The 13,364-nt window shown below is 38.6% G+C and overlaps 3 protein-coding genes across 4 annotated transcripts; all 3 read right to left on the reverse strand.

Annotated features, from left to right (window-relative positions):
- Positions 1-392: 392 nt before the first annotated feature.
- Positions 393-1,164, reverse strand: LOC137738331 (heavy metal-associated isoprenylated plant protein 6). Its single transcript, XM_068477970.2, has 3 exons — positions 1,031-1,164; positions 850-931; positions 393-706 (listed from the first exon to the last, which is right to left on the reverse strand). The coding sequence occupies exons 1-3, from the start codon at positions 1,040-1,042 to the stop codon at positions 498-500; spliced, it is 303 nt and encodes a 100-aa protein (XP_068334071.2). The 5' UTR covers positions 1,043-1,164; the 3' UTR covers positions 393-497.
- Positions 1,165-1,283: 119 nt separating this feature from the next.
- On the reverse strand, positions 1,284-2,629 carry LOC148692055 (uncharacterized). The gene is made up of 3 exons (XM_088682597.1): positions 2,197-2,629; positions 2,014-2,095; positions 1,284-1,624 (listed from the first exon to the last, which is right to left on the reverse strand). Exons 1-3 carry the CDS (start codon positions 2,266-2,268, stop codon positions 1,458-1,460), a joined length of 321 nt encoding a protein of 106 aa, XP_088538723.1. The 5' UTR covers positions 2,269-2,629; the 3' UTR covers positions 1,284-1,457.
- Positions 2,630-3,686: 1,057 nt separating this feature from the next.
- Positions 3,687-8,286, reverse strand: LOC137737177 (uncharacterized). 2 transcript variants are annotated; one of them, XM_068476578.2, is made up of 7 exons: positions 7,728-7,866; positions 6,705-6,770; positions 6,331-6,416; positions 6,097-6,219; positions 5,111-5,950; positions 4,788-5,004; positions 3,687-4,649 (listed from the first exon to the last, which is right to left on the reverse strand). In XM_068476578.2, the coding sequence occupies exons 2-7, from the start codon at positions 6,721-6,723 to the stop codon at positions 4,105-4,107; spliced, it is 1,830 nt and encodes a 609-aa protein (XP_068332679.2). In that variant the 5' UTR covers positions 6,724-6,770; positions 7,728-7,866; the 3' UTR covers positions 3,687-4,104. The 2 variants fall into 2 exon arrangements, with proteins under 2 accessions (XP_068332679.2, XP_068332678.2); XM_068476577.2 differs by lacking the exon at positions 6,705-6,770 and having other exon boundaries at positions 7,728-8,286.
- Between the last annotated feature and the right edge of the window lie 5,078 nt (positions 8,287-13,364).

Genomic DNA, 13,364 nt, shown 5'->3' on the forward strand with positions numbered 1-13,364 from the left:
CTCGCTTAACTTCAGAGTTCCCATGGAACCCGAATCCAGTGAGCTCCCAAAAGGTTTCGTGCTAGGTAAGGATAGGAATATACATATAAGGATCACTTCCCTGAGCGATGTGGGATGTCACAGTTGAGGTCCGCACCTAGGTGCTCAACTAAGATTAGGGAAGGGCGCTACGTGGCTTTCTCTGACCATTGGATTTTCAAAGGTTAAAAAATTTTGAATTTGAAAAGAACGGCTACCAAATGTAGCAAAATCTAGGCTGTTAGATATTCCAATCAACCATCCAGGTTTTTGGGGCTTAAAAAAAATCCTATTATTACTGTTGAGGTTGCATGTCAAAAGCATTCCAAATGATCTCTTATTATGCAGGGATATTGTTTCATGAAGTAGATAAGTTTTCTATATCACTTATTAAGAGGTTTTTATTGGATTAAGAAGGGTGGTTAGGGAAACAAGAACAATGGCATTGTAAAGTATATATAATTATTGCTAACAAACAACTAGAAGCAATATACTTGGTGTGGTCTACAAGTAGTAATCATAGCCTTTTGCTCCATTTGTTCAGCGCTGCCATCAAACTCTTGGATTTCCATAATTTCAACTTTGCGATTCATCTTTTTCCTCATCTTTATCGCCACATCTGCCGGTACAAACCTCCCACACACGCTCACCCTGCGCTGCTGCTTCTCAACCAAATGTGTCTCTATTTCTTCAGCACAAAACAAAGATATTGGATTATTAGTTTTCGGAGATATTAGAATATGTATACGTATATGTTGCTCTTTTGACAAGACGATAGTTTAAACTACTCTAATTTAAGGACGTGGATATCTATATCTACAGATATCTTACCTTTCATATTTAGAAGGATCCTTCTTATTTTTCTGCAGCATCCATTGCAGTCAACATTGAGCCTCATCACCATGCAACAATACTGCAATTCATGCACAAAACAAAGACGTACAGCCATGTCAGAATCTCCGGTTTTTCGGTAAATTGAAACTTAAACTGTTGAGAAACACACAGAACTTGCCTTTGCTGCCATGAAGTTGGAATTGCCAGAACCTGAGATGAATTTTTGTTGGTTTTGATTATTTGGGGAGAAAAGTCTCGATGGAAAAAAGTGCTTGTGGAATATTTGAAAAATGTGGAAGATTGTGAACCAATTGATATTCTGTACTTTTGGAATCTGGTTATGTTCAAGTTAAGAAAGAAGCTTTTAGTTCCTTTAACTTTACCACAAAGCTTTGCCTGTTTCCTGACATTATGGCAAGGTTAAGCATCACTTTTCTCCAACTCAAAGGTTTATGTTATAGAAAATCCGGTCCCCAAAACACCATGGAATCGAACAACGGACTTACTTATGTACATATCAATCCGCGAGAAAAAACAAAAAATACATGTCGAATTCAAAGAATGAGGAACGCTTCTGTTGGACTTATTCGGCTTGGAATATTCAATCAACATAAGGAAGAGCGAAGCATCCTTCGAATCAACGAAAATTTGTTTAGAGGTTTTTTGTATACTGCAGGGACTAGCCGAGTGGATGGAACTGTGGCTGCACCGGGATATCTGCATACGAGCGTCACCCTCTTCTCCGACACATTCACCACAACCGATTCTACCTCTGCTCAAGCATGCAAACAATGTTACATGTTTACTGTGCTAATAAAACAAAACAGTGCTATGATCTATGTAATTGTAACTTGCAAAAGTAGATCAAATTATCTGAAGCGCCCGTGAAAGCACATGCAGAGGTGGTCCAATTTTGGTGAACGAGATGCCCTAAAACATGACTAGCAGACAATCGTGTACAACTGGTATGGAACATGTAGCTTATTTATAGTCTTTCACTCTTTCCTGGCCAAGGACATTTTGTCACTCTGAGTTAAAGAAGTTACCAACTCGCTACTGCAGCTAAAACAGTGCAGGTAAAGCTGTATGAAGATACATGAACCCTAAATTATACAAATGCAGATTCCAAATCATCTTAATGAAGAGGAAGAGGAAACCTACCACCCATTTTTGACATAATGTCAGAAAGTCTCTTCTGGCAATCACTGCAACTTACATCAGCCGAGAGAACAACTTCCTGCAACTGTTTTCAGCAACAACAAAAACTAAAGAAATGATAAGACCTAAATGTAAAAGAAGGAATCCTGAGAGAGTGAGAGGGAGAGGGAGAGGGAGGGAACAAACCAGAGGCGTGGACAAGGATTCAGCAGAGGCAAGACTGGTTGCGGGAGAAAGCGAAAAGCTCCGAGACTTCATGCTGATTCTGAATCCTGCAGGGAGCTTCTTCTTAAGCCGTGATGATGAGTACCACTGCAGGCCGCGATCCCACTACTTAAACACAACAGCAATTAGATCGTCGTCATCACGAAGAAAGTAAGGTGGAAAGTTGAAATCTCAATCTCATGAGTGTAAGTAGAAAACGATCAAGCAGCGGCTCCCCCTCGACTGACAGAGCCTTACTACTTTTTTCAGGGAATGAGTTATTCAGTAAAATTAGTAATTTTAGACTTGCAGTTCCGGTTGGTGGAAGGAGAAGGAAACAAAGAAATAAAAACTTGTTAAAACAGCAACAGCAACAGCAACAGCATAGAAGTGTCCTTTCCTTACTTTATACTTGCGCGCGCGCCCCCACACCCCCCCCCCCCCCCCCCTCCCTTCTCCCTCCCTCCCTCCCTCCCTCTTCCCCCACTACAGCACTGTTTTTTTCCCAAAAAAATTAGTGAAAATCACTTAAAAATTTAATGATAAAGACAAAATAAAAAATAAAATGAATAGTACTAAGATTAATTTTTTAGTGTAAAAATATAATTTTTTTGTTAAAATAAACAATACCGTAATCTTTTCATTAAAACTTTATTTTTTCTTCTCCATACTTGATGCGACAACACTTCTACATGACAATGATGTCGTAGGACAATACTGAGTGCGATACAGCTGTATTTTAGAGCCAATTATGTAATTAATTTTGGTGGATAAGAGTTTTAAGTATGCTGTATCATAATGTCTGTAATTGAATTTTAAAAAAAAATATTCAACAACTTGTGTATTATAACGTTTGGTGTATGACCGAGTTCATGATACATTAAAAAATTTCTCATTTTGGTAGGCTTTACCTAGTGTTATATAGCTCTGTTCTTGCAAGGTTTTCGGAAAAGGGATCCTTGCTAGATCCTCTTTGTCGGAATCCAGGGGATCAAGCAATTACAATCGTTTATCGTCGTCAATTTTCATTAGATACTATTTATATTCAATTTTAAATTTAAAATTTAAAATAATTTTTAATCGTACAATATACAATAAACGACTTTAATTGCTTGATCCCTGAATCCCCACAAAAAGAATCCAGCAAGTATCCTCTTCCCAAATTTTCAACTGTTTTGCATAGGATACTTCCCTTCCCTTCCCTACAACCATATCTAATCAAAACTTGTGGAAGAAAAAGTTGATTGTATAATTGTATACAGCTGCTGTGTTTAAAGGCGACCAAGACAAACGGCCAACGGTCATGACAAAAAGTAAGAAAATATAATCATCCCTTTTAAATACCGCTGGTATAAAAAAAATCATTTTTATCCCTCTCATCACACGACTAGTCATACTCATGTCATAACATACAGACACGTCAAAACCAGTCCTTCAGCCACTTTCGAGATACCCGAATATACTATGTCATGTGTTCTAACTTCATCGAATTCCATTACATTAATCTTTCACAAGACGACGATGAAGTCACCTAGGGAAGGTGACAGGTTAAAATTTTATGAAACCAACATACGATATACAAAATGGGAGGAAGTCTAAAAATCTCTAAATAAATACTAAGAAAATGGTTGTTCTACGTCTCTACTTGTACCCAAAATTTCTGCCTGACATTTTTGCAGGGGCATAAGGCCCCTTCAGGCAATTTGCTGCACTAGAACAGATAGTTAAATACGTACATGGAGAGAGGGCCATGGATGCCATGGCTTCTCAAACGAAACATTTCTCAAGAGATGACATTCTGCTGACAGCTTAAGAGGGGCCTAAAAAACAGCGGCATAAAAAAGACGCACCGCAACAAAATATTTACTTGTGGATGAAGAAAGAACAAACCTACATCACTAAACTTGTTAGCGGAGGCGCGACTGAAGAACTGAAAAGAGAATCCCCTAAATATTTGCAGTTCTCATGGTCAACTTTCAGCGACGATGAAATCATAAAACTTTCACAAGCACCGGATCCCACAAGGCCACGGGTGCTTTTACCATCCGAAACAACGCAATGCAGCTTCTGGACAGATTTTCCGTTACCACGTCTTCTCTTCCTTGAGGACCTCCACTTCAGCTGGGCAAGTAGATCATCCTTCAAAAGATCTGGAACCTTGCCCAGTTCTTTAACCCTTTCATCTTTATCATCTTCAGCGAGCGGAACAGAATTATTCCATCTGGTTTCTTCTTTCTCTAGCGGCTCACTATCGCAGACTGCAGATTGTGCTGACATGTCATCTGAACACTTTCCCACAACTTGCTTTGTTTCTAAACTACATGAGATTAAGCTCACAAGTTCCGGCCTGTCATTAATTTGAGCCCATCCTTTACCCAACCACTCTTGAGAATGTCTTAATTCACCACGACCAACAATCAACACCTGCTTCTCTCCTGCACATAGAGCAAGTAAATCTAGATATTTAAGCAAATAAACAGCAATACAAACTTGAAAAATACATATATTCAATTTGATCCTCATCACATTCGTTATTACTATTAGATTTAAAAAGGGGGGTAATCTTTACAAACCTGGGGAATACACATGCAGTCTGCCATCAGAATCCTTCTGCACTACAATCCCTTCCCACCATCCATCGTGCCACCAGACATCCACAACAGTCCCAACATCAACAGCCCATGAAACTCTGCCTTTGTTAGACGGTGGAGATGGCCGAACAATTGGCCTACCACAAGTCCAAAGACCAAGTTGATCAGAAGCTGCAAGCTTAGAGGCCAAAATCCATTCCTACAGCACGGAGACCATAAAGTTCAAGCAAGCTATAGGTAAAGAACAGGTGTGCACCCAAAATTTTGAACAAAAATAACATGATGGAGATAGCAACAAAACGTACCTCCAGTTTTTTAGCTTCATCAGCTGCATCCTGAATATCTTGATATTGCACCTTCACTTTATCTTTGTACGTTTTGATAATCAAAGCTTTGAACCAACACCCTCTAATGCCACTGTCTTGTGAGAGGACTTCAACCTGGGAGCCAATCACTAAATGGTGCTGCGGAATTTTCTTCACGTCTTTACGAGGTAAAACAGAAGAACCTCCTCTTCCAAGGCAAAAGGCTTCACTTTTACTTCTGCAATTAGTCCCATCTTTACTTAGATTCACCACACTCCCATATACAGCATCCGGAGACTCCTTTCGGTCACAGTATTGCAAGCGCATGTCATCATTTCTTGAAGAATGATGCCTCTTTTTAGGTCTGATATCATTGGCACCATCATTTTCTTCCAGTTCCAACCCTTCATCTGGCTGTTGAGAACTCCCTTGAACCTTTGAAGAAGCAAGTGTGTGCATGTATCTAAGTATCTCCTGTTTCCAATAACCTTTAACTTGAGTAATGTCAAAGGGCTGGACATCGTCATTTTCAAACTGCTTGCAGCATACAAAGGGTTCCAAAAGAGTTTGCGTTGCCTCTCTCTTGAATTTCTCAAAATGATGGGGGCTGAGGACGGTAGCTAATCCATCTATGCATTCAATACTGAGATCTTGAAGACAAAGAGAAAAGAAAATCTCCCTATCATTAAAATTGTGAGGCAAAACAATACCAACCTCATCAACTTTGTGAAACCACCGTACCACAACCATCTTGTTGCCCCTAGAATCCTCATACATATCTTCCAAGTATGCAACAAGACGTTTATCCTCCTCGGCTAAAACAAATACAAAATCATGAACCTGAAAGTATTTGGAAAGAGGGGAACAGAACAATGAGTCAAATGTAAACATTTTTTAACAGGAAAAACATTACAGATGGCAAGATGTCCAAGAAACAAAAAGTAAATGAAAAAAAAAAAAAAGAACAGAAAACCAATAGAACTTACCGAAACTACAACACTGTTCCGGCTAAATGATTGATAATGCCTCCGTTTTTTTCTGCATGTCCAAGGAGAGCCTAACCACAGAAACTCAGTGGTATGGTTGCCTAGCTTCCGCAATACTGTATCCTAAGAGAAAGACAGAGAATGAATATGAGCAATGACCAAAATAAAAATGTATGAAGCATAAAACATGAAGGGGAAGTAAATAGAGTCATAAGTCAACATAATCATTATTACCTTAAAGATTTCAATCCCCAACTTGCAAGCATCTATACCATCCGACACACTCCCACCCAAATCGGGTGATTTGAGAAATGACGTATCTGAGAGAATTACAAAACAAACAAATTAACACACATGGCATTTACCATGGACTACAGTAATAATTATATGATAACAGAGATAGACAGGAAGGCCAAACAGTAAAAAGTAAACGACTAATAACAAAATAATTGTGTAAACTGAAAGAAGCAAATAAAATGGATAAGTATCCATAGCAGATGAGTGCATTAGACATAGAGACAGAAAATCTGAAGATATAAACCATCACATATACCAAAGATCATTAGGGAACAAAAAATATTGTAGATTTGGCCATGAAGGGTCTTGACCTAGAGTTTTTGAGGGCATAAGGATCCGATGCTCTCAACCAGCTCTTTACAATTTAATTAAAAATCCTGCAGCCCAAATCACAGTCAGTTTATAAAAACAATAAGACCAACAATACCATGAAGAATAGAACACGGTCACGGTTGAAAGAACAGAGTAACACACCGTTGTTCAAAACAAAACTACACCCATAAAACAGGCCAGGCCACCTAGGCTATAAGGTCCTTCATTAGTGAATTAAAAAAAATCCCTATGCGGCTCAATAAACTTGCAAAAATGGTGACAAATTTCTATAGTGGTCCAATTTTAAACACAGCGGAGAGGAAAGGAGGATCCCAAAAGGAAAAAAGAATTTCCATGGAAAGGACGAGACAAAACTACAAGAAGGAGACGAGGGGAAATACAATCCAACTTGAAGAACACGAGCTCTTGCAATTATGAGAGAAAGGAACGCCATTGAAGACAAATGCAAAACCTTTGTTTCGTAACAAAGGTTGAAACGTTATCAAAAGGAAAAGCTTTGTACTTTGCCTGCCCGGTGAACCCGAGATTATTCCAAAATCCACGACTCTTATGGAGTGAAAGTACAACAAAAATGAAAGGGCCTGGATTTAGCCGGTAGGTGAAACTTGACACCATCCGCCCTATCAACCAGAGAATGCGTTTTCCAACAAACTTTGATAACAGATGCAAAACCGGTGAGGAAACACAAAACCCGCAAGAGAACGGTTTTATAAATTGGGAAAGAACCCCACTTCATGATTAAATCAACAAGGAAACCCAGAAAATCTATGCCCACCAACAAAAACATCCAGAACCACCCACCAGATCTACAAAATTCTTCAACACCACCCAAATCCCAACAAAAACACACGAATCAATTGAAGACAAATACCGAAAAGATTTCAATTTTCCCAACAAGGAAAACTGAAAACCCCAAAACCTCCGAAAACAAACAAGAACAAAAAAGAAAGAGAGACGTATCAAAATTCATCGAGAAACTGAACGAAAGGTACGAAATTTACCTGCAACAACGCAATCGAGCCAATCGATGACCTCTCTGCGAGATTTAAGCTTAACGAGCGACGACATGGAGAACAAGGACCGGATTCGGAAAGCAAAATGATAGGACATGTGCCGCAAGCTCTTCTCTTTGCCTACCACCGCCAGATCTGAACTGCCGTCTCTGCGTTTCAAATAGTAATGGACCTCCCTCCGCCCTTTGTCACTCGACACAAACACCTCGTCCCATCTCATGAAGCAAATCGGCGCCGCTGCCGCCTCCGCCACCAATCCCCCCATCCGCTCAAAGCTCGACAATTAAACCGCTAATTGATTGAAACCGACAGAGGATGAGCTATATAATAGCCTGATCGAAGGAAACGAGCTATGTGTCCAATTCGAAACCCACGAACCAGAGGCGCTCTCTCTCTCTCTCTCTTCTCTAAAAGGAGAATGGAAGAGGGATTTGTAGAGCAAATGTGGAATTTATTATTCAAGAGAGGAAGGGGGAGCTAGGGTTTCGAGATTGGGGTTTTCGGATTGAGATGGACGGCTGAGATTTCTTCCACGAACGTGACACGCAGGAAAGTCGCAGGAAGATGCGAGGACATCTAAGGTTACGGAATTCCATAAATGCCCCTGGAGAAGTCTAGAAATTCCTTTGTTGTGTTATCGATCGATCGATCACATGTTGGAATTGGACATTTGACAACACGACAAGGAGCAAGTTGAGGAAAGGGGGAGAGAGTTTGCGCCCGGAACAGGTGGTGTAAGACTCGCTCAGTTTGGCTGCCAGCTGTCGATGGGATGAAAATCGTCATGTTCATTTTATTTCCTAGGCTTACCGGATCCTTTTCCTAAGATCTCAGGATTCAACAATCGTATTCGTTTATCGTATATCATGCAATCAGTTTTTGTTAGATATTATTTATATTTGAATTTTAAATTTTAAATAATTTATGATTTCACGATATATGATAAACGAATACGATTGCAGAATCAGTAGGATCCCTAGGAAAAAGATCCGACAAGAATCCTTTTCCTGCCAATAATGTTACTTATTTAACCACACAATCATGATCGACCAAATTATAATAAAACGGTTTGTTTGTGACAAGCCATTTGCTACTCACACATTGAGTAAAATTAGGAAAAAAGATCTGGTTCTATAGAAAATACTTCAAGAAGTTATGCAAGAGCATCTCATATTATTGATTAGGGCGCCTCCTCTGATTAGGCATATAGGCACGTGCCAATGATTTTTAGAGGAGTCTCCATGTAATAAAATAAAAAGATCGAGCTTTAAGAAATAGTGAATGGTCTTATCAATATACAAATATATAACTCCCCATGATTGAGGCACTTATATTCATCACTGTAAGAATTGAGTTCAAACTTTCTCCAGCCCCTTCTCATCAAATGGACTACTGATATATAAAAAGAAATGCGGTTCGGTCGATAAATTCTTACCTCTTTATCTAAGTATGCCTTATTAACCTTAGGGATTATAACATATTTAGTTTAACTTTAAAATTCACTAAAAAGCACATAATTAATATTAGATGATTTTACTTGATCCTACCGTTTGAGGAAAAAAAAAAAAACTTTTTAACTTGATACGTAAAATGAATAGCGAGAAATACAAAGCTAAATTTTGAAATTTTGGCCCCTTAAATTAAAGAGAATATAATATCAACAAATCAACAAATATTAAAATAATTAGGATGGGGATGAGAAGAAAAGCAAATGGGTGAGGTAGGCCCATCGGAAATGGCTCCATAAAAAGGCAAAGCCGGCCTTCAAAAATTTGGTCTGCATCCGGGGGCGGGACAAGGATGCGGGATATTTTACTTTCAATTCAAGCAAGAGCGAATCTGAGCCGTTGCCTCCTTCAGATGCAAACCTCCTCCTATCTCATGAATCGTTTGGTGGGGCCATGAGTTGGCGCCAACTTCCGGGGCACATATGGGAATACACATAAATAGGCCCCAAATTAAGAACAATTTGCCTTTAGAGCAATTTTATCCTAAAGACTTTGCGACAGCATCCAGCTTATTTATCAATTCAAGTGAACAGTAATAGACTCACTGTACAGTAATAGGTCAAAGCATCTCCACCCCTAAAAATCCGTTGGCACTCAGCCCATCTAATATTATATTAATTTATTCATATCAATTAATATTTTATCATTTAATTTATTTGTTCTTTTTTCTTCCTTTCCCTCGAAAGGTCTAGCATTTTTGTTTCCTTCCCACTGCTTCCATTCCTTCTCCGGTCCTTTCTTCCCTTATTTCTCCGACCAACCGTCTCTCTCCCCACTCTTTTTTTCTCCATGTTTTCTTCTTCAAATGAGGAAGCTGATTATGCACCTGATTTCATTTGGATCGAAACACCAGCAGGTCTTTCTTCTTGTTCCTCGAATCAGCGAGAGCTATCTCTATGCAAAGCAACCGGAGCCCCAGGATTGGCGGAGTGGAAATCAAGAAGAGGAATGAGGGATTTGAGATAGGGTGTAGATTAAGAAGGCGTACGGGTGTATCAGATGGGGTTCCAGGGATCGGGAGGCGTCGGATGAGCGACGGAGAGTGATGGAGATGGAGATTGCGGTGATGGTGCAGGTGGAGATTGCAAAAGAAAAAAAATAAAAAAAAGGTCCACTACGTCACGCTAGCGTCAGTATGGCGTCATACGGGCCGGCTCACGCCTTTGTCTATTTTGGGCTGGCCTAAAGGGCAGCTTGGTCTGGGTGCCGATCAAAATGCTAGGTTGGAGTGGTTTCACTGGGTGTCGGGCTGGTTTTTTGGCTGGGTGCTGGCCTTTCTCACCCCTGGTGGAACTGCTCATAAAGCAAGTCCACTGTTGTGGATTGCTCGGGGGATAATGGACCAAACAAGGCATGATAGGCCAGCTGAAGCCCTCCAGCATGGGGAGCCCGAAGGACTGGGCAGGCCCGAGCAACAGGTCTGTGAGGAATCGCCAGCCCGCGAGCCCAAGGTGAACCTGACGTAGGGTTGACGTCAGCCTGGTGTCAGTCCCATTTTTAAATTTTTTTTTGTCAAGAGTGTGCGCCTCACCTGCTCGTGGGGACGCGTCAGCCGATAGATTTCAGACCACAGGGGCTCGTAGTGCAATCTGCCTCAGTTACCGTTAGGAAGCCACGTGGCTTCCTACGATCTGTTCGATCTCAATGGCTCTTTAAAATGGGTCGTCCGATTTGCAACGATAATAAAAAAAATTATGATTTAATATCAACCGTTCGATCTGAAATCGACGGTTGATATTAATTTGCTTTATAAATAAATAAATAAAAGAAAAAATAGTTTTAAAATTAAGAAAAGTTACCGTTGTGACACGTGGCACAATTTGAAGTGTTGGAATTCAAATTTTTTTATATCAAATGGCAGATATTAATTAGTTGAATAAAAAATTTTAAAAAAATTGTAAAAAATTAGAAAAAAAATCTGAAGTTTTTTTTTAAAAAAAATTGTTTTTACTTTTCTATAAATACTTTATCATTATCATCTACCTTACACCACAATTTCATATTTTCTAAACTACTTTCAATCACATTCCTATCTTTCTCTCAAAGTTTCAATCCAATTTTTTTCAACAAAATGACTACTGATGCAGGTGCGAATTGGTCGCTTCTTAAAGATGTGGCGCGATGTGATTAGTTAATAATCTTATCAGAAATTCATCACCAATAATTGTATTTTCGAATAATGACACGTGGCGCAACGAGTATAATTAAAAATCTTATCGGAAATTCATCACCAATAATTGTCTTTTCGGATTTTATGACAAGTGGCATAATGAGAACGATTAAAAATCTTATCCAAAATTACAAATAAAATTATTTCGTATTATTTAATAACTTTTCGGATAATGACACGTGGCGCAATGAGAACGATTAAAAATTTTATCCGAAATTACAATTAAAATTATTTTGTATTATTTTATAAATAAAAAAAATATTAATATTTTATTGCCTATTGTCAGGGCTATGAGATGCAAAATGTGATTATTGTTCATTAAGGGTAGTTACTGTTCACTAGGTGGATAACATAGTTTATTGCCTGGGAGGAGGTTTCACATGTTGGAACTGCTATTAAAGCAAGTCCAGCAGTGCCCAATGCCCGGTGGACCGGGGACCATTTCAATCCAATTGCCTCCCTCCCTTGCTCTAGCCCATGCAAGAAATTGGGCTCGGGGGAGGCCCGCGTGAGAGGGGAGGTGCGAATCAACGGCCCGAGCGCCTGAAGGCGCAAATGCCACGTTATAAAATTAATAAAAAATCTATAAAAAAATTAAAAATTAAAAATGATTTAATTTTTCTATAAATTTCTTATCATTATATTCCACCTAACACCACAATTTTATATTTTCTCAAATACTTTGGGTTGTTGTTTCTTATTTAATAACACGTGGCGCAACGAGGTCGATTAAAAATCTTATCCAAAATTACAAATATTTTTTTTTATTTTATAAAATAAAAAATATTAATATTTTATTGCCTATTTCCATGACTATTCAGATTAAGGGTGGAGATGCAAAAGACAATTTATGTTCATTAAAGGCAATTACTATTCATTATAGGGGATTTAATAGGCAATTTCCTTGGGGGGCCTTCCCACACTGGAAATGCTCCTAGAGCAAGTCCATATGTGCCCATTGCCCGGTGGACTGGGGACCATTTCAATCCAATTGCCTCCTTCCCTTGCTCCAGCCCATGAGGGCGATTGGGCTTGAGGGAGGCCCGCGTGAGAAAGGAGGAGCGAATCAACTGCCCAAACGCCTGAAGGAGCTGATGCAAGGTTGATGTTAGTCACATTATAAAATTAATGAAAAATGTGAAAAAAATTAATACAAAATCTGGATTTTTTTTTTTATTTAATTTTTCTATAAAGTATTGTTGTGCTTTGAAAAAAAAACTGTTTCTGCTGTGCTGTAAGAATAAAGAGTTGTGAAATAAAGCAGCAGAGTGTTTGGTTGTAAAAGTGGTTTTGAAAAAAAAAACAATATTATAGTGTTTAGTAAACTTTTATGTAAAACAGATATGAAAAAAGCCGGTTTTTCAAATATGGGTTTTGCAGCTTCTTGTTTTTGGCTTTTTTTCATCCAAAACTGTGAAAAAAAACTAAAGCTGAATATTTACCAAACACAAAAACAGCTCCTAACTTTTTTTGATATCAGCTTTTTTCAGAATCATCTCAGTACCAAACCAAGCCTAAATCTGGCCTGCGATCCGGGGCTATTCATAAACATGTCGACTACTCATCTGTGGTTCTTATTTTATTTTATTTATTCATTTATATTAGTGTATGATTGAGTATTTTATTCTTTTTGATAAAAACAATTAAAAACTTCATTGGATTAAGTACCACTAACTACATCATCTTAAATTGATCCCAATTTTTTAAAATATTTTTAATACGTACTTAACATGAAAATTAGACATTTATTAGATCACCAATATTAAGTGATGACTTGGACAAGTATTGAAATGAGTTTTATTTTCACCTCATATATTGAGCTCTGAGTAAATTGTAGTAATAGTCTCTCAACTTTAATCAAACTGGAGCAATGGTCCCTCAACTAAAAATCAATTATCATTGGTTCCTCAAACTCATCAAAAGGTGTAGCTATGGTCATTTTTGTCA

Source organism: Pyrus communis, chromosome 13, assembly GCF_041283825.1.
Source record: "Pyrus communis isolate YQ-2024b chromosome 13, ASM4128382v1, whole genome shotgun sequence".
Classification (NCBI taxonomy): domain Eukaryota; kingdom Viridiplantae; phylum Streptophyta; class Magnoliopsida; order Rosales; family Rosaceae; genus Pyrus; species Pyrus communis.

What these genes read in the sequence shown, in the direction of transcription:
- LOC137738331 (XM_068477970.2), bottom strand. An exon ending in GATCCTTCTAAATATGAAAG is followed by an intron (nt 707 to 849) that starts GTAAGATATCTG and finishes TTTGTGCTGAAG; the next exon opens with AAATAGAGACACATTTGGTT.
- LOC148692055 (XM_088682597.1), bottom strand. Translation starts at nt 2,268, where the DNA reads ATGAAGTCTCGGAGCTTTTCGCTTTCTCCCGCAACCAGTCTTGCCTCT. An exon ending in AATCCTTGTCCACGCCTCTG is followed by an intron (nt 2,096 to 2,196) that starts GTTTGTTCCCTC and finishes TGCTGAAAACAG; the next exon opens with TTGCAGGAAGTTGTTCTCTC. An exon ending in CATTATGTCAAAAATGGGTG is followed by an intron (nt 1,625 to 2,013) that starts GTAGGTTTCCTC and finishes ATGCTTGAGCAG; the next exon opens with AGGTAGAATCGGTTGTGGTG.
- LOC137737177 (XM_068476577.2), bottom strand. Translation starts at nt 8,004, where the DNA reads ATGGGGGGATTGGTGGCGGAGGCGGCAGCGGCGCCGATTTGCTTCATG. An exon ending in GGAACAGTGTTGTAGTTTCG is followed by an intron (nt 5,951 to 6,096) that starts GTAAGTTCTATT and finishes AAATACTTTCAG; the next exon opens with GTTCATGATTTTGTATTTGT. An exon ending in ATGAAGCTAAAAAACTGGAG is followed by an intron (nt 5,005 to 5,110) that starts GTACGTTTTGTT and finishes TCCGTGCTGTAG; the next exon opens with GAATGGATTTTGGCCTCTAA.